This window comes from Tympanuchus pallidicinctus, unplaced genomic scaffold, assembly GCF_026119805.1.
Source record: "Tympanuchus pallidicinctus isolate F22 unplaced genomic scaffold, pur_lepc_1.0 scaffold23, whole genome shotgun sequence".
In the NCBI taxonomy this organism is placed as follows: domain Eukaryota; kingdom Metazoa; phylum Chordata; class Aves; order Galliformes; family Phasianidae; genus Tympanuchus; species Tympanuchus pallidicinctus.
Window position 1 is genome coordinate 75,227 of NW_026294740.1, and position 19,016 is coordinate 94,242.

General features: G+C 39.5%; 1 protein-coding gene across 1 annotated transcript; it reads left to right on the forward strand.

Moving 5' to 3' along the window:
- Positions 1 to 5,814: 5,814 nt before the first annotated feature.
- Positions 5,815 to 17,822, forward strand: DHRS7C (dehydrogenase/reductase 7C). The gene is made up of 7 exons (XM_052688190.1): positions 5,815 to 5,974; positions 6,464 to 6,619; positions 9,200 to 9,312; positions 11,160 to 11,370; positions 13,344 to 13,436; positions 14,541 to 14,696; positions 15,170 to 17,822. Exons 2-7 carry the CDS (start codon positions 6,466 to 6,468, stop codon positions 15,376 to 15,378), a joined length of 936 nt encoding a protein of 311 aa, XP_052544150.1. The 5' UTR covers positions 5,815 to 5,974; positions 6,464 to 6,465; the 3' UTR covers positions 15,379 to 17,822.
- Positions 17,823 to 19,016: the final 1,194 nt, after the last annotated feature.

Consider the following 19,016-nt stretch of genomic DNA (forward strand, 5'->3'; position numbering starts at 1 on the left):
CCAGGCAGGTCTTGAACATCTCCAGAGAAGGAGACTCCACCACCTCCCTGGGCAGCCTGTTCCAGTGCTCCGTCACCTCACCCAAAGAAGTTCTTGCGCACATTCTTGCAGATGTTCCTCTGCTGCAGCTTATGGCCGTTTCCCCTCATCCTGTCTCCACTCACCACTGAAAAGAGACTGGCCTCACCACCATGGCCCCCACACTTCAGCTCTTTATAAACCTGGATCAGGTCCCCTCTCAGTTGTCTTTTCACAACGCTACACAGACCCAGATCACTCAGCCTTTCTTCATGGGGGAGATGCTCCAGGCCCTTCACCATTTTTGCGGCCCTCTGCTGGACTCTTTCCAAGAGATCGTTGTCTTTTTTGTACTGGGGAGCCCAGAACTGGACGCAGTGCTCCAGATGAGGCCTTACCAGGGCAGAGCAGAGGGGGAGGATCACCTCCCTCGACCTGCTGGCCACGGTTTTGTGCAAAAAAGACACTATTTACACTTTGAACAATCTAGCAGCAATTAGAAAGTGTTAAAGAAATAATATCAGTGCACTGGAACTTTTTTTTAATATTTATATATGTGTATAAATATATATGCACTTATACACATGGTTATCACACTTAAATTTTTAATAAGAGCATGATATAGTTAAAAATTAGCAATTAATATTATTCAGGAAATCAACTTTATCAGCTTAAGTGTGGCAAAGTGTTTTGAATGTTTCTAAAAATTGTTGTGAACTTGTGTTCTCATGGAAAAAAATAGGTGAGCATGAGCTATAAGTTAACATGTTATAACATGCTATGTTATAGAACCCCAGCAGAAAGGCAGCAGTAAAACACCGATGTAGTCTCAGACACTGCACATGTAAAACTCAAATAGTTGCTGTGGCACTTATTCCTCCTGTACAAATATTTGTTCTTACTGCCATGGCGCCTTTGTTTTTGCATGCTGTAGTTGTTAAGAATAGAATTTCTACCACAATACTGCCCTAATGAAAGGGTGCTAAAATATAATGTAATTGAGTTATGGACATGACAGCAATTCGAAGCAGATGATTGGGTGCCAGAGACAATCACTTATCACCACACTTTTGAAGACTAAGGTATCAAAGCTGCCAGAAGGTTGCATGGAGAGCACAAATTGAACAGCAAGCACTCCTTAATGCCTTAATGCGGGCAGATTTTGCTGTACAAGAAGGAAAACACTGATGCAATTAAAGGCCCCAAAAAAGAATGAAATCCCTTTCTCTCCACATTTTGCTCACTGATGATGCATTTGACTGCATTTAGAAACTGAGAAAGGGGGAGAAAGGGCCTTCCAGCAACTGTCAACAGACATTCTAATACACAACAAGAAAACTAAACAGATTTATATTTACTCTGGACTCATTGCAACACCCACTTTCTCTACAGACTTCTGTATTGTTTCTGCTAGTTCCTGGTCTGCAGTCTCCTCTGGCTGCATATCTTCCCACCCAGGACATTATTCTTGAGATAAACAGAGCACTGCAAAAGGGCACTGAGATTATCAGGAGCCTGCATAAGAGCACATCAGTGCCCAGAGAAAGAAGGCTGTCACTTACATACATCTATGATGTTTATCTCATGAGCAGATCAGTTTGTCCAACCACTATAACAAAAGTAACCTCATATTCAGCTAAACTGCAAAAATACAGCAGGAATGCTAAGAGGACAGAGACAGAATATGTGTGGAAAGTTTCTTAATGGGAAGGTACTGATTACTTTTAAGTGAGGAGGTGGAAGGTCACTGGGTCACTGGAGACCTGATATTTTCATGACCACTGGGACCAACTGAGCCCCTTGGTCCCTGACTCAGAGGACAGCTTATTGGGCAGAAGTTCTTGACTCCCTGGGAAGAAGTGACCCGGTTACAGTTTCAGGGGGAACTTCACCAACTGATTGAGAACTCAGGAAGCAGCCTGATTACAGTTAATACATGAAAGAGCCTTAGTGCCAAACCAGAAATCTCCAACAACAATGCTGGCTGGGCCAGAGCAAATGATCCACCTGGTGGAAAGGAGGAGTTGTGTGTATTCCCTCCAACACCATGGTGGCTCTACAGCCAACAGGTATGCCCCAAAATAAGAAGGTACTTCAATATGCCTGAGGCTTATTAGTCTTTTGAAGAAAGCATATCCTGGATTTCTCCATCACTGCTCAACCTTTGTATGATCTAACCTGAAAATGGGCTGCATTGGATTGCTCCCCTGTATGTGAGGAAGCCTTGAAACAATTGATTTTCGGGGCAAATACTCACCAGGCCTTAGGACCAATACAACCCCACTGACCCGTTGTGCCTTGCTTGGGGATTTGCCTCACGTGGACTTCTGATACACCTGTGGGCCCAGATGTCCCAGCTAGATGGATGGGCTTTTTCTGCGCACCTTTAAAGATTCTGAAAGATGATACTCTGCCTGAGAAAAGGGGCTCTTTGTGGTAACTTTAGGATTCAAGGAGGCAGGGCAAACCATTTTGCAGCAGTCAGCATGGGCCCTTCAAGGTCTTAAGGCTGGTGCTAACAGGGATACCTCTGCCCATTGGAGTAGCACAATGGGAAACAGGAAGGAAATTGTATGCTCAACTGGATCATTACTTTCACCTCTTTGAAGGGTCACTTATGACCCTTCCCACGCAGGAGATTTCTAATATGGGTTCTTTAACCTAAATTGCTGCTTCTCTGGTAAAGAATGCCTCTCCATTCCAGGAAGGAATGAGGAATGTCTGGTTTGCAGACACCTCTACCAGGCACAAAGGGGAAGTATGGAAATACTGAGTGGTAGCCAGTGCAAATAGAAACCAGAGATGAAGTTTTTAGTGAAGGGGAAGGCAGTACCCAAGTCAGGGAGTTAGTTACAATTTGGGAGGTACTTAGGAGAGAAAAAGACAACCTCAAACTGGTACATGAATATACTAATTCATGTGCAGTCTTCAAGGGATGCACTGAACAAAATGCTTGGAGGTAAACCAAGTCCTGTGTGGCAGAAGAGAACTGGGAGGACATCTGGATATCACAAAGGTTAAGGAATGTGAGGGAAGCTGAGTGGCATCCCACCAGACAGGGTTGGATCCAGCACACAAGCAAAAATGTGAAGTGAAAGAATTAACTACACTCCTTTTGATGAATCCACTGATACACCCTACTTTCTTTCCCAAACCCTGAAAATGGGTGATGAATGGGAAAATTTACTGGAGTTGCTACATGTAGAAAGGGGGCATTCAGGATCATGATATCTATCTAAGGAAGACAGAATCTATCCATGTATCTATCTAAGGGTGACAGAACACTGGAACAGGTTGCTCAGAGAGTTTGTGGAGTCTCCTTCCATGGAGATATTCAAGACTTATCTGTACGCCGACCTGTATGACCTACAGTAGGGCACCTTCAGGGGGGTAGGTCTCGATGATCTCTTGAGGTCCGTTCCAACTCCTGTAATACTATGATTCTGTGATTTTCTCCTATTTTCTCATCCTTTCACTTGTTTTTCCCTCTATTCCTAACTTTTCCACTCTTATCCCCTTCTTCCCTGGAGGAAGTGTCCAAAGGAAGGCTACGAAATGGTGAAGGATCTGGAAGGCAGGGTGTTATGAGGAGCAGCTAACTCTCTTGGTTTGTTCAGCCCTGAGAAGAAGAGGCTGAGAGGATGCATCATGGCCTAACGCTTCCTCACAGAGAGATTTGGGAGCAGTCAATGACCTCTGTTGATAGTGACAGGGCCCAAGGGAGTGTCATGAAGCTGTAACAGATGAGGCTCAGGTTGGATATTAGGAAAAGGTTCTTCATCAAAGAATGGTTGGGCACAGGGCAGGCTTCCCAGGGAAGTGGTCATAGCACTGAGTTGTCAGAGTTAAGCATCTGGACAATGCACTCCGACATACGATCTGATTTTTGTATGATTCTGTGTGGAGCCATAAGTGGGACTTGGTGATCCTTATGGGTCATTTGTAACTAAGGATATTCTATGAATCTATGGAAAACCAGTCTCCATTTTGTTTATAATCTCCCTTTATGTACTGAAAGATTGCAATGAGGTCTTGTTAGAGCCTTCTCTCCTCCAGAGTGAAGAAGCCCAGCCCTTCTTCACAGGAGAAGGCTCCAGACCTCTGAGCATCTTCGTGGCCCACCTCTGGACCTGCTCCAACAACTCCACATCTTTTTCGTGCTTAGGGACGTGAACACAATATCCCAGATGGCTACTCTCAAAGGCAGAGCGGGACAATCCCTTCCCTGCCCTGTTGGTACTCTTCTGCGGATGGGTGCAGTTGGCCTTCTGAGCTGCAAGGACACACTGCTTGCTCATGTCCAGCTTTTCATACATCAGAACTCCCCAAGTCATTCTCTGCAATGCTACTCTCAGTTACTACTTTTATCAGTCTGTACAGATAATTTGTATTACTCCAACCCGGGTGTAACACCTCACACTTGGCCTTGTTGAACTTCATTCAGTTCATGTCAAGGTCCCTTTGGGCAGTATTCCTTCCATCTATTATGTCAACCACACCACTCAGCTGGGTGTTCTTTGCAAAGAACACTTGCTGAGAGTGCCCTTGATCCTTCTGACTAGGTCACTGATTTTTAAGATTTTTAAGAGTGCCATTCTCAAGAAAGACCCCTGGAGGCCAGTGCTCATTACTGGTCTCCATCTGGACAGAGAGCTGTTGACCACAACCCTCTGTCTGTGGCCATCCAGCCAATTCTTTATCCATCTCACAGTCCACCCTTCAAGTCCGTATCTCTCCAGTTTATAGAGAAGGATATCATGTGAGACCATGTCAGTGGCCTCACAGATGTCCATTATATAGTTCTTTGCTTTGGTAATCTTAAATCATGCATTCTTTCTCAGGAGATCCAACTGTCACAGAAAGGAATATGCATCTTTATTTCTAGAGCTAGTTAGAATTAACTGTCGATAAGTCTCCTCCTGATGGCCTCTTGAACAACTTTCTACTCTTCCCATTCATTGAAAGCTGATACTATTTTGTACCTGCAGACAATAACATCTTTGCTCCTTGTAACAACACCCCAATATCAATGATTCAGTAATGTTTCTAACCTTGTCATTCTCTCACAGAGTTGAGAATTGCTCTGTAGAATTTAGTTGACCAGTTACACAACATTAACAGGAGTATTAAATCCAACTGTTAATATTTACATTCATAAGATTGTGATAAAAGATTCTGAATGATTCATGATACATTCCCCCGCAATTCCAATTGAATCTCATTACTGAGTCAGTCAGGTCAATAAACATTGCATCTTTGAAGGAAATGCAAGAGGTGATAAGGTAAAATTGATAAGATCCTGAAATTGCTGGAAAAGATAGACATCTACCTTACAAATACCAAGACTGGAAAGCAGCATGTGCCCCCTGGAAGCACAGTACTTCCAGCACACTGCTGCCCAGCAGGAGCTCTTGGCTTATTACAAAACGTTAGCTCCCAAAGCCAGCTTGCTTGGAGACCCTTTCCCGGTGCACATGTATGATTCATATTGTAGAACAGTGACTATTTCAAACTGAAAGTTCTTTTTATTGTTTTTAAAACATATAATCATCATGCATTTGATACATAAGTTTTGGGTTTGTTTTTTTTAATAAAGTTAGTTGAAGACCTCAGATGGGAAACTGAGATAGTCCTATGAACAACTGCAACCAATGAGAAGACAAAAAGACAAATGTTTCATTGCACAGTGGATTTGATACTGTACATAGAGTCTTTACAGGACTGTCCAGCCTGCTGAACTAAACAGTCAAGCATGTGAATCACACTGTAGGTGCTATATTTACTTCTGAGGTCCCTCTGCTACAGCAGCAGGCTATACATAGCCATTCTCACACAGGGCAAGCAGCCTCAACTAGTGCAATCTTCAATGAAAATCTTGAAGGACTTTAATTAAACTCATAATACAAAAACTTGTTGCAAACAGTATTTATCTATACCAGGATTCTACATAGTCATAGTAAGTGGTTTTGGTTTTTCTTTTTTCCTGTATCTTTCAGAACAGAAAACATTTCTATTATATGTTTTACTTGAAATTAGTATAAAAAGCTTTTTATCTGTTTTCCCATAGTAGCCACATAATAAAAAGCTTAATCTTATATTTTATCCTATACTTTGCCATATTTGGCAATACTTGCCACTTTGGCAATATTTGAACTGCAATTTTATTCTGTTTTATCAACAGTCATTTTTAATCTAGAAATCTAGATTTCATTAAAATGTGAAATAATGAGGAAAATGGAGAAAAAAGCAAAAGGACTTATTAACTTATGTTAATATGAAACTGCTGATTGGAAGATAATATTCCCACAGCTTTATGTGTTTGTTATGCTGGGATTACTGACTTTTTATGCATGGAAACATTTCTTTTGTAGATAAGAGAAACTTGAAAATTATAAGTTCATATTATGGTTACTGTTACTTTAATATGGACTCTTGTTTTCCACAGATATGGGTATTCTTGCTGTGTTTGCCCTACCATTGCTTCTTCTAGGGATCAGTGGAATCATTTATATTTACCAGACAGTCATATGGCTAGTGTCCAAATCAGCAGTGCAGAACAAGGTGGTGGTGATCACAGATGCCATCTCTGGACTAGGCAAGGGTGAGTTGTCTCTTTTCTTCTCCACGTCAGAGAACTGAACAGTGTCTATGACTTTCAAGTGTACTTTTAAAATCTCAGATACAGGAACCGCAGATGAACTTTCAGGAACTGCAGAGCTTTGAGTTTACGGAACAGAGTAGCAGGTTTTATAACCATGTTAAGTGATATTTTTAGCACTTTGCTACTCTGAGATCTAATACCATAAGTTGTCACTGTAGAGTAGCAGCAAATCAGCATTAACTGGTGTCACCTTTCTCTGTTACTTGTTCCTTTTAAGCCCTTAAAGGCTTCCACTTTTTCTGTTCCCTGTAACAGTACTCACCCTTCTCCCCCTGTAAATTGCTGCCCCTCTATCACCTACATTACTCTTTTTCCCTTGATATCCTCCAGAACCTCCAACAGGGAGATCTGACCATGTGTGTTCAGTGGAAGAAAGGAAAGGATATGTGGTAGTTAATTTATTTATCCTAGGCAACTGCAAGATTCTTTTTTCCACATACTAGAATTTCTGGACAAATGGAGACGTGTCAAAGTTTAAAAAGTAACAAAAAAATGATGAAGATGTTTTCAGTGGTTTATGACTGCTAATGAAACTTGATTCCCAGGCTTTTTTCAGTGCCGTAACTCAAAAGAGTCTAGAGAAATACATCACTGGTTTCCCTTTTGCTGTTGATCACAAAATAATCTTGTTCATGAATTTTGTTCATAAACCTGCCCTGTTAAGTTAATAAGAAAAATATTGGTGTAGCTATAAATAATCTTTTTAAGTCACAAAATTTTTCTTTTCTAAAAAGGAATGAAAAAAATTCATGAAAATACAACTGTGAAAAACAAACATTACATAAATAGAAGTTTCCACTGAAAATGTTTATAGAGGTAAGAACCTGGGTCCAGAAGGCTTATATAAATACTTCCATACAGATATTAAGATTCTAATATTGAAATTTAAAAAAAAAAATAAGAATATCTGGATTTTCCTGCAGCTACTGAAATATGAAGAAAAATATTTTTGAAGAGTGGATAATGTTGCCTGTTTAAGAAGGGTCATAGGAAGCAAAACAAATCAAAGAGACGGGAAAAGCAAGAGTAATTGTAAGGTCATCTTCCTGTTCTTCCAGTGTTGAATATGCAAATGACATACAGATTTAATTTAAGGACCAAATATAAGGGTTTCAAGGCTGAAAGGATTTTGAAGATCTAGACAGAAAATAAATCATGAAAGGAAAAGACCTTTTAATTTTCAATCCTGCCAGCACACATAACCCACTGCCAGCTACTTGTCTATCTGCACCTAAAGCAGATCTTCTGATTTAAAGCAGTGTGTTCATTGTGTCATGCCTACAGGCTATCTGCAATACAATTTATATTACAAGAGATTAAAAAAAAAGGCAAGCGTGTACTTTTCCTCATTGCAAGGACTATCTTGACACATTTCCAAACTGAGAACCACTTCTTCAATTCAGCTGAGCTAGATTGCATATCCCTAGGCACCCTATGACCTCTTGGGGAGTACAACAGACAGTTAATCCCTGAAGATGTCCCTGATTTTTAAAAAGCCTTTCTCTGATCAAACGGGAAGCACAGTGAAGAATGTATTCTCCCTTCATCAGCTAGAGAAGAAAACCAGTCAGACACAAACCATCAAAAAGCTTCAACCTGATATTTCAGGCCGATGCTCAGGCATGAGAAACTGTAGTACTGACTGCCAGTTTCATTGAGCCACCAGTTTGAGAAAAGTACAATTCTAGCTCACTTGCATTAGCAAGAGAGAATCTTCTCCAGAGACAGTTTAACTGTTGTGAATCTTTAGTCCAGAATGTCCTTGTCTGTATGTAGAGAAAGCAGTTCTATCCTAGCATACACAGAAATTTCTCAGTGATCTTCTCAGGAAGGCTTCAGGAATCCTGTCTGAACCAGAGGTAGCTCAGGGTTGTCCCCATTGCCTCCACTGAGTCCTGGGAAGATTGATGAATAATAAGGGTCTGTGTAAGAAAGACCTTCCAGCTGCTATTTCATCTCATTTGTAGGGCAGTGGCTGCTAAGTTTCTATGTACCGTTCTTCCTCAGAATTGTAGATGAGTTTCATGTGCCTGAAAGTTTCATGAAGACAGTGCCCAAACCTAGTTTTCTGCATTCTGGGATTGGTTGGTGTATTGGTATTGTTGTGAGATTTTGACATGTAACAACATCATAAATGTATTTTTGTGTATGTTTTTCATTACACTGTACTTACATGTGGAGACAGTTAAGGAAGAAAGACAAACACTTTTTTTCTTATTCTAACCCATTAACTGTCACACTGTTCTTTTCTTAATTATATACCACAACTAAAGAGTATCATCATGCTATACCATTAATTGTGATGACCTTAATATGGTAAAAATATTCATAAAATTTCATTTATTACTCATTTATATTTGGAAATTCTTTTTTTCTCATATTTTTATCCTTCAAAAAATAATGAATTTTTAATGAATGATTCAACATCATTAGCAAAAACAGCCTCCCGTTTCAACTAAAATGGGTATAATCAAATTGCTACTATTGTTATTATTTCTTTTGAACTTCTTTCTCTCCTAGAATGTTCTCAAGTGTTTCATTCAGGAGGAGCAAGGCTTGTGTTGTGTGGCAGAACATGGGAGAAGTTGGAAGCCTTGTATGATGCTTTAATTAGCGTGGCAGACCCCAGTACAGTAAGTGTTTCCTCGCAGTGCTCTGAAGATTGACAAGTTGAGGTAAAAACCTTGTTCACGTACAAAAACTGCTTTTAAATCTACTAAAATGAGGTCTACATGGAGCTTAATTCAGACACCAGCAGTGATTTTGGTCATCCACAAAATATACCCAGCACAGTTCAGAGAAAGAGGAAATTTTGAAGAGCATGATGTCAAAAATATGTCAAAAATAAGATCAAAAGCTCCTGAGTGGACCTGCATTTTGAACGAATCCCTGCTCAAAGCCAGACAACTAGAAATGCGAGGTAGAATGATTTACATGTTAATTCAGATGTTGTTCTCCATTTCATTGTGTGAACTGCCATCATTTTTTTGCATAGCTTGAGTGTTCAAGAAAAGGGAGGTGGTTCCAAGGATTTCATTAATCTTAAATATTTCTACTACTTTGTGAGAGTTCTCAGATTGCAGGTTATGGGAGCACATAAATACAAGTTCTCTCATTACCACTGACTAAGCATGCAAATGGAGATGTGAGACCAGTAAAGGCTTCCCATGCTGTCAGAGGTGGTTCTTTGGGAGATGTTTCTTTGGTGCCCATGGAAAATCCTTCCTTCTGTGATCAGACTCATTTCAGAGCATAAGTAATCCATAAATTACATAGCCATTTGTCACCAGACCAACAAATACATGTCACCCTTTTTCTACAGTGAGCTTCATTCATCTTCACAAAGAAATACTGTGTTTGTGCTAATTTGTGTAATCAACTGGGAAAAATCATTAAGTATGACTAAGGGACCTGTCTGTACTTCAGCATAGTAATACGTGAAAATTCTCAGAGTTCATTCCTCTGTGCTGCAGCTGATAAAATCTACATCTTTGAAAGAAACAATACACGTGGTTTGGATTGCCTATAGTTAAACAAACTATTCCCACCTCCCAATTTCCCCTGTACATTCAGTTCCTCTTATATACGCGAATCATCTCTCAAAGCACTTTAACTAAGGTTCTGTGGTCAACAAATTTCTACAGAGTTCTGTTTATGAAAAGAGGAAGGATAGGAGTCATCCCATGTGTATTTATCTGCATTTATTGGATGCAGCTATTCCAGCTTACTCTTCCCGAGGTGTTATGCACCTGTATCTGAATTTCAGAGTACAAGAGTACCTATTACTGAGTTAACCTCTTTCCAGAGTGGGTTAAAAGAACAAATGAAGATTTTCTGTAAGAATAATAATGCACTTTCTTCAGATACAGTGGTAAATTTTATTGTTTTTAAGAGTAAATAGAAATTGTAAGTAGAAAATAATTTATGTATAAGGAATCTGAAACTGAGAAAACCAACAAAGTAACTTTATATGCCAATGGGTTCTGACGAGCAAGTATTCCTTTATTACAGCACTGGGTGCATGGAGATCGCTCCACCAACATGCACATGAAAAGAAGCAGCAATTGCATATTTAAAGGCATAGTGTATACGTAGTCATTACATTCCAAGCACATGGGCAGAAACTCCAAGAAATGATCAACATCTCTGGTGGTTGTGAACTGAAGGCTAGCAATCATTCTCGCTGTACATTTCCAACCTTTTAGGAAGGGTAGCCCAAACTGGTTTCCACTGACGTTACACTGAGCTGAGGTATCTGTTTTGCCATCTTATCTTCAACAACAAGACATCTGTTCTGCTTTCTTCACTTGGCAACGAGTCTTGCAGTTTTGCCGCCTCCACATTTTGTTCTTGAGCTTATGTTCACACAGGCCTCCTGTCCTGCAGCTTCTATCCACTCAAGTTATGCAAAAGGCTGTTCTCACAATATGGAAAAACTGTGCCATGATTCAAATCCTTGAATATTTTTTTCCTTTATTAGACATATACACCAAAGCTCATTCTTCTGGATATCTCAGACATAGACTGCATTCAAGATGTAGCTAAGGAAATCCTGAATTGCTATGGTTGTGTGGATATACTCATCAACAATGCAAGTATGAAGGTAAAAGGAGCAGTGCAGAGCATTTCATTGGAACTTGATAAAAAGATAATGGATGCCAACTATTTTGGACCTATAACATTAACCAAAGGTATTTTAATTTTTTTCCTTTTTTTTCCTGTCACAACTTGAAGTTTAAGATCCAAATCACCGGCATTATTCTGATGCATTAGCATTTAACTTTGCCTTCTTCACTACAGACAGAATCATGTGAACATGAGTGGGCTGCAATTGAAGTGAATAAGATCAAAATCAGCCTGGAAATAAATCAGGCTTGGAAATATATTAGTAGGTGTTTGAAAAAAATTTTGTCGACTTGTTTTTCCTTTTGGTGACTCCTTCAGTTCTGTGCTTGCTGCCTTTGTTGCTATGAAAATTTTGACTCCATCTCAGAGCTATGATACAATTAATACAAGCTATACCTAGCAGAAAGAGTCCTGAGTCTGGTGTGTCACAGCAGATGGTTACGATCTCCTCAGAGGGGACTGACAGTGCAGGCAAAGTGGGGAGTAGTGTGTGATGGAGAGGCTGAATTGCACAGAGCTTGCAGTTGGCAGTGACACATTTGAAAGCCTCTGGATAAGGATTTAAGTACAAGCAAATAAGTAGATGTCGTTATGGAAGTCTACTATTGGTCAATCAGACAAGATGGTGACTCACCAGTTCCTGGTAAAATTATGGGGAAAATTGTTTTAGAAATTATTGAAAAATACCAGAGAGACAATGCAGTCATTGGTTACAGGGTACTCAGAGAGTTGACTGATGGCACTGTGATAACTGTCATAATTACTTTTCAACAATCTTGGGTATCTGGAATGGTCTCAGTTGACTGGAAGCAAAGATCTTGAAAAAAAAAAGATCTTGAAAAAAAAAAGATCTTGACAATGATCTTGGAAATTAGGGGCCTTTCAGTGTCATTTCAGTGCCTGGTAAAATAATGGAGAAAATTATGCTGTGAGATATTAAAAAATGTCTGGAGGATGATGTATTAATTGGTCACAGACAATACAAATTCATGAGGGGAAGGTCCTGTTTAACTAACCCAATTTCCTTTTATTGACAAGATCATCCATTGAGCTGACCAAGGGAAGCCAGCTGGTGCTATCTTTTTGGATTTCAGCAGATCCTTAGATGCTGTTTCTCACAATATCCTTCCAGACAAAATGTCTAGCATATGATTAGGCAAAAACATAATGCAGTGCATGAACAATTAGATGACGAGTTGGGCCCAACGGATTATAGTGGATGAGTTACATCAGTCTGGTAGTCAGTCACTAGCAGGGTTCTACAGGGCTCTACTTTAGGGCCAGTTATCTTTACCAATTTCATCGATGAGTTAGTTTGAAGATATGCTAAGTGACAACACTACATTGGGAGGATCATCTGAAGGTAGAGCGGCTTTACAGAGAAAAGTTGGAGGAATGAAAAATCACCAATTCAATGAATTTTAACAGTAGTAAGTGCCAGATCCTGCCCCTGGGATGGGATTAACCCTGGGTATGTATGTAAATTTAGAGATGAGAGGCTGTAGAATAGTGCCACAGAAAGTAACCTAGGGGTTATGATTGACAGCAACTTGAGTATGAGTCAGTAGTGTGCACTGACAACCGTATCTTAGAATGCATTAAGCAAAGTATAGCTACACTGGCAAGGAAAGGGATCGTCGCACTCTGCTCTGGGCTGGAGGGCAAGGCGTATAAGGAGTAGATGAGATACCTTGGTTTGCTGCATCAGGGGAGGATCAGGTGGGGGTTAGGGAAAGATTCTGCACCGGAGATTGGTGTGTGTGGAACAGCTACCCAGGGCAGTGGGTACGGGCCTGAGCTGCTGGATTCACAGAGCATTTGGATCTCTCTCTCAGCCACATGGTTTGGATGGTGCTGAGTGGAGCCAGGAGCTGGCCTTGATAACTGCTATGGTCCCTTCCAACTTGGAATATTCTATGATTCTATGATCTTACTGTTCATTAAATTTTGCTAAATATACTTTACCTGTCATTTATTTTCTCTGAAGATATTAAGCTCTTTTACTTATTTGGCTTTTTCTTTCCATTTCTTTTTTCAGCCATTCTTCCCAACATGATTTCTAGAAGAACTGGCCAAATAGTTTTAATTAATAGTATTCAAGGAAAAATAGGAGTCCCATTTCGTGCAGCTTGTAAGTTATACATTCATTCATATGGTATGTTTTTATGAATTCATAAATTCAAAAAAATGTTCACATAATATTCATTTTAATGTATAAATATTTAGATATTAAAAGTGGTAATTTCCAGCCTTCTTAATTTAATTTTATTTAATTAATCAAATTTAAGTAGATGATTAATAATGTATTTGACTGAAACATTTTCAAAGTCAAACTCAAGAAAAAATAGTTAAAAGTACTGTGAAACATGACTGCTGCCTATGGTGCTTGAGAATACATAGATATCAAATGTGACAGCAAATTTTTAAAGTTCTTGGGAAGGAATCAGGGAACAATGAGCCTTTAGCTCTAATATCTTGTGGTGGCTTCACACTGATAGAAAGCTAAGCTTCACCACACCTCTCTCACTCCCACTCCTTAAAAGAACAGAGAAACAAAATACTGTAAAAAGAGGCTCATAGATAAGGAGTGGTTGAATTAAAGTGAAAAGGGAAAAAGAAAAGGTCATGCAGAAGCAAAAGAAGAAATAAATTATTTAATTTTAAAAATATTAACTTAATAAATATAGTTTATAAATATAAACTCTTATTTTAATATAAGTTTATAAATATAAACTTTAATATTGAAAACATACAGAATTGTTGCTGCAGGGCCAAGTCCGAATTTATTTGCAAAATACACAACTTGTCTTCCAGAAACAGCTGTGTATTTTACTGCATTTTACTAATGTGTCACAAATTACAGCATCAGATGCGGTGGACACTCATCTCAGAGACAACTGTCTGTCTACTAAAGATGTTCTCAAACTGTAGAGATATTAGAGAAACTACTCTTAACCCAGGACTTAATATTTATGACTGGGGAATCCAGACATGCTTTCTCACATGCTTAGGGAGGTTCATATTGCACCTTATGCAAAACTTAATTTTGTAAATTCCATTTCTTCTGTTTGTTTTAAATATGTCCTAATTTCACTGAGTGAAGTTATTCACTATTATTTTGTCTTTATTGGATAATCATTCCCAGATTAATGTTCTAAAAATTATTGTTTCATGGAATTCCTCACACATCCAAATCCATACATCCAAACATCCACGTGTTTTTTCTTTCTTTCAGATGCTGCTTCTAAACACGCTGCTGTAGGCTTTTTTGATTGTCTTAGAGCAGAAATGGAAGAATTTGATATTTCTGTCAGCACTGTCAATCCAACCTTCATCTGTTCATACCATCATCAGCCAGCACCTGGCAATTGGGAGGCATCAATTTGGAAATGTAAGGGGTTTGGTGAAACAAGACAGACATTGGATGAGTTCCATATAGATGTATGGAAGCTTTTCTTATGAAGAAAAGAGCACAGGGAAAGAAATGGAAAAGACAACAAGATGAACGCGTTAGGAGAACAAAAGGAAAGAAAGATTGAAGAGATCAGACGAATATATTAAAAAGAGGAGATATACGGAAAGGAGCAACATCATGTGAGAAAAAAATACAGCATGGCATGGAGAATGAAGGTTGAGAAGAGCATGAAAGATAGAAGGGAGATTTCAGCTGTGCTCAGGTTGCTTCTTCCCTTAGGGAAAATCTTGGTGTGGTTGGTCAGGAAGCACAAAAGAAGGGAAGGGAGAGGGTAAAGAAATGAAAGTTTATATGAACTTAACTGGACTGATGTACTAGTTGTCTATCTTCTCAATTCCCTCAGTTGTGCCTGCCTGTTTGTACTTCTAATTCCTCTCTCTTTGATTCAGTCTTTTTCAGAAAGGTGACTTATGGTGTGCACCCAGCAGAGGTGGCAGAGGAAGTCTTGCGCACAGTGAGCAGCAAGAAGCAGGAGGTGCTGATGGCCAACCCTATACCCAGAGCAGCTGTTTACATTCGCACCTTCTTTCCTGAAATGTTTTTTGCCATTGTTGCCTCAGGGATTAGGGAAAAACTGAAGACAGAACAAGAAAATTGATTTTGTTTCCTTCTCCCTGCTTACGACCTGAAAAATGTTTACATTTGAAATATCATTTCTGCTACCAGTATGGGTGGAATAAAGCAGGAGGCTGCTACCCTAAACCTGCCAGTGTCTCAGTGATTCACTACAATTGGCACCCTATCATCTGTGAGATTTCCACTCTTCTGGATTTAGTGAATATGACAAGGGAAAACCTGATAGGAACACCATCACTGTTGTTACAGAGCAATTCTCAATATAAATGGGCAGGTCAAAACTTTGGGGACTTGTAACAACTTATCAGAATAATCGTCAGAGCTGGGATTGATGGGGACTTAATGGAATGAAAGGATTGAGATGGAAGGAGATGTGGGAGACAGAGGTATACAAATTAATGGAAAAGGGCATTGGAGCCCCATCACATTGTTCTCCAGATACAGTTTTTTGTTAGTATTTGTAATGGATATTCAAATATTGACCTCCAAACAGAGCTCATCTAATTCAATGCCTCAGCTGTGACAGAATCCCAGAACATATGCAAAAATATAAGAATGGGGCAAAAATACAGAATAATGCTGTTGATTAGAATCTTCTAGTTTCTCACAACTGCTACACAAGCACAATGCATCCGTCTCTGCATCTTATTAAACTATCCCTTCTATCAATTTTTTGCACAAGTATTTTCAAATTCTTGTTAAAATATTCCATCCCTGAAGGCAGGAACTCATCATACATTTAAAAACATATTCATTTATGCTTTCTTTAAATCCGATGTCAGATAGTATCTTCTGATATCTCCTACTTTTTTTCTGTGGAACAAAAATCACTCTCAATTTGTTCACTCTCTGTCATTCATACCCATCATACTTTCCAAGCAGTTACTTGTTTTCCAAGTTGAAGAGCCCTGTTGTCAATTTGCCCTCTCTTTTGGAGGGCTTCTTATTTTTCTTAATGTCTTTCCTAGCTTATCTGTTTGGGGTTTTACTGTTGTTTTTTTGCTTGTTTTGTTGTTGTTTTAAGACAGAGAGGCCACAGCTGCATGAAGTATTCAAGATAGATAAATACTCTGTATTCATAAACAGGCTTACGTATATTTCCTGCATTACTATCCTGTGCTTTTCTTCTGCATGTCTTTTACAAAATCCTAGTTTTGAGATACTTTTCTAATGGCCACTGAAAATTGAGTTTGCCCGTTCCTTCTGTTATGTGAGGTTATTATGCAGCAGATCCAGTGTAAGCATGAATGCTATTCATGTCACTTGTGTAAATTCACCAAAGTTCTCTCACTCCTAGCTACAAGGTTTCTCTTCCCTATCATACTTTTCCAGTTCAATACTTACTTTTTCTTACCCTGTGAGATGAACCAGAATGTAAATAAAGCCAGAGCAGAAGTGTTCTGATCTTAAGTTTCACATCTGAAAGCTTAAATTTTGTCTCTTAAATCCTCCTCTTGCATCTCTTGTGTCATCAACGCAATCATAAGTGGCCACCTGCTCTTTTGCAAATCTTGGCAAAATGCCTTATCTGCTGAACCCCTTTATACTCCTAAAGTATGCAACCAATCTACACTTAAGGCTACAGCAAAGGCCAGTTACTCACACAGTTAATACCAGCTGCACTAATATGCCTATTCCTGTCAGTAAGAATCACCAAATGTGAAAGAAAATTCTCAGTGCAAAGAAATATATTCCTATCTGGTGGAGAGATTAACCTTTTCTCATATCACAAGTCCAGTTGCTCTGTTCTCAGGAAGCAAAAATTCATCTACTTCAGTCAGGGACGTTGTCCACAATTAGTCATAAGCAGTGAGTTTCTGCATTACCCACTGGACCTCAATCTGTATTCTTTTGGAGGTATGAGCTTCTATTGTTGTATGTTCCTTAATAGTGAAGTCAAACATCCATTTTGTGTATATTTCTTCTCCTCATCAGAATTCTGTTCCCTTAAACAAAAGAACTGTACTGTGGTCTCTGATGTGCTTGACTCTATGCCTCAGCAATAGCAAAACCTCAGCTCCACAAAGACAAAATATGAAATAACTGGGCAGTTTCTCCAGAAAAGGCTCAAGGAATCTGGATATCGCAGCTAAGTAGGTATTAATGTACTTTGCTGTAAAGCCAGGTAGATCTGCCATTAAAATAAGCTAAATAATCTTTTTTGCTCCCCTTTGCACTTCCTAAATATCAGCAGAAATTCTTGGTTCATTTCAAACACTTCAAAAACATTGAACATTATACAGAACGAAAGTGAAAATTGTGAGAATAACAAAGGCATGAAGAATCAAGAAATTTTGAAATTAGAAAGCAAAAGAAAGTTATATCTGATATTCAAATACATAAATATATTGCCAACAGCATAGAACTAAACTGTTCTCCCTTTCTGTTGCTGCAGGACAAACTGCAAAGGAGATTTGCAGGATAAGAATTTTTTGCTAAGAATAGCTAAGCATTAAGGATAAATTGTCACAGAAATTTTAGAATGCCTGTCTTTGGAGGCCTTAAAGAACAGATTAATGAAGCATCTGTAAAAAAGCAATGTAGCTTCAGCTTATCCTGCCTGGGGAAAAAGAAGGATTAGGTGACCTTTCAAATGGGTCACACTTTTCAATAATCTTGTGGGTTTGTTGTTGTTTCTTTTTTTAAACAAGGTTTATCCTCTGACATTTCTGAACTGTTTTTACCTGCCAAGGGAATTGTCTTATTTAATACAAAGTTTTCTGTTTCATTTCTCCCGTAAGTGCTTCCAGTGGCCTTCAACAAAGCCTAAGAGATGGTAGTGATAGAACAAGGGGCAATGGAGTTAAACTGAAAGAAGGGACATTTAGTTCAGACGGCAGCTGCACTTGTTACTCTTAATATCAGTGGAAAGAAACAGGTGCTGTAAATTACATAAATTGCATTCTGGAAGTGCTTATTTCTTCCGTTAACTTCTGCTGCACTCTGAGTAACCAACACAATCATAGCTTTGTCTGTATGTATCTCTGAGCACATCTTACTAAGATTTCATATCCATCAAACTTAATTGGGTCAAATGGTCTGCAATATAAACACCAATATATTTGGTGGTATAAATGCCTAACATCTTGCTAAAGCAAGTTCCACAGTGCTCTCTGCAATGAAGTGTAGAATGAAGAGCCGATTCACTGCCTAGAGATGCTGCATTGGGTTTGTTATGTTTAAGGTTCCTAGAAGTGGGTAAAGAATTGGCCGGCTGGTAGCAGCCAAGGGGCTGTGATCAATGGCTCTGTGTCAGGGTGCAGGCCGGGCACAAGCGGTGTCCCTCAGGGGTCCGTGTTGGGACAGTTGCTCTTCAACATCTTCGCCAATGGCAGACGATGGCATCCGGTGCAGCCTCAACAAGTTTGTGATGACACCAAGCTGAGCAGTGCAGTTGATACACTGGAGGGAAGGGAAGCCATCCAGAGGGATCTGGACAGGCTGGAGAAGTGGGCCCATGAGAACCCAATGGGGTTCAGTAAGGCCAGGTGCAGGGTGCTGCCATTGGGTGGGGGCAATGCCAGGTATTGATACAGACTGGGGGAAGATGTGGTTGAGAGCAGCCCTGCGCAGAAGGACTTGGGGTCCTGGTGGGCGAGAAGCTGGCCATGAGGCAGCAGTGAGCGCCTGCAGCCCAGAAGGCCAGCTGTGTTGTGGGCT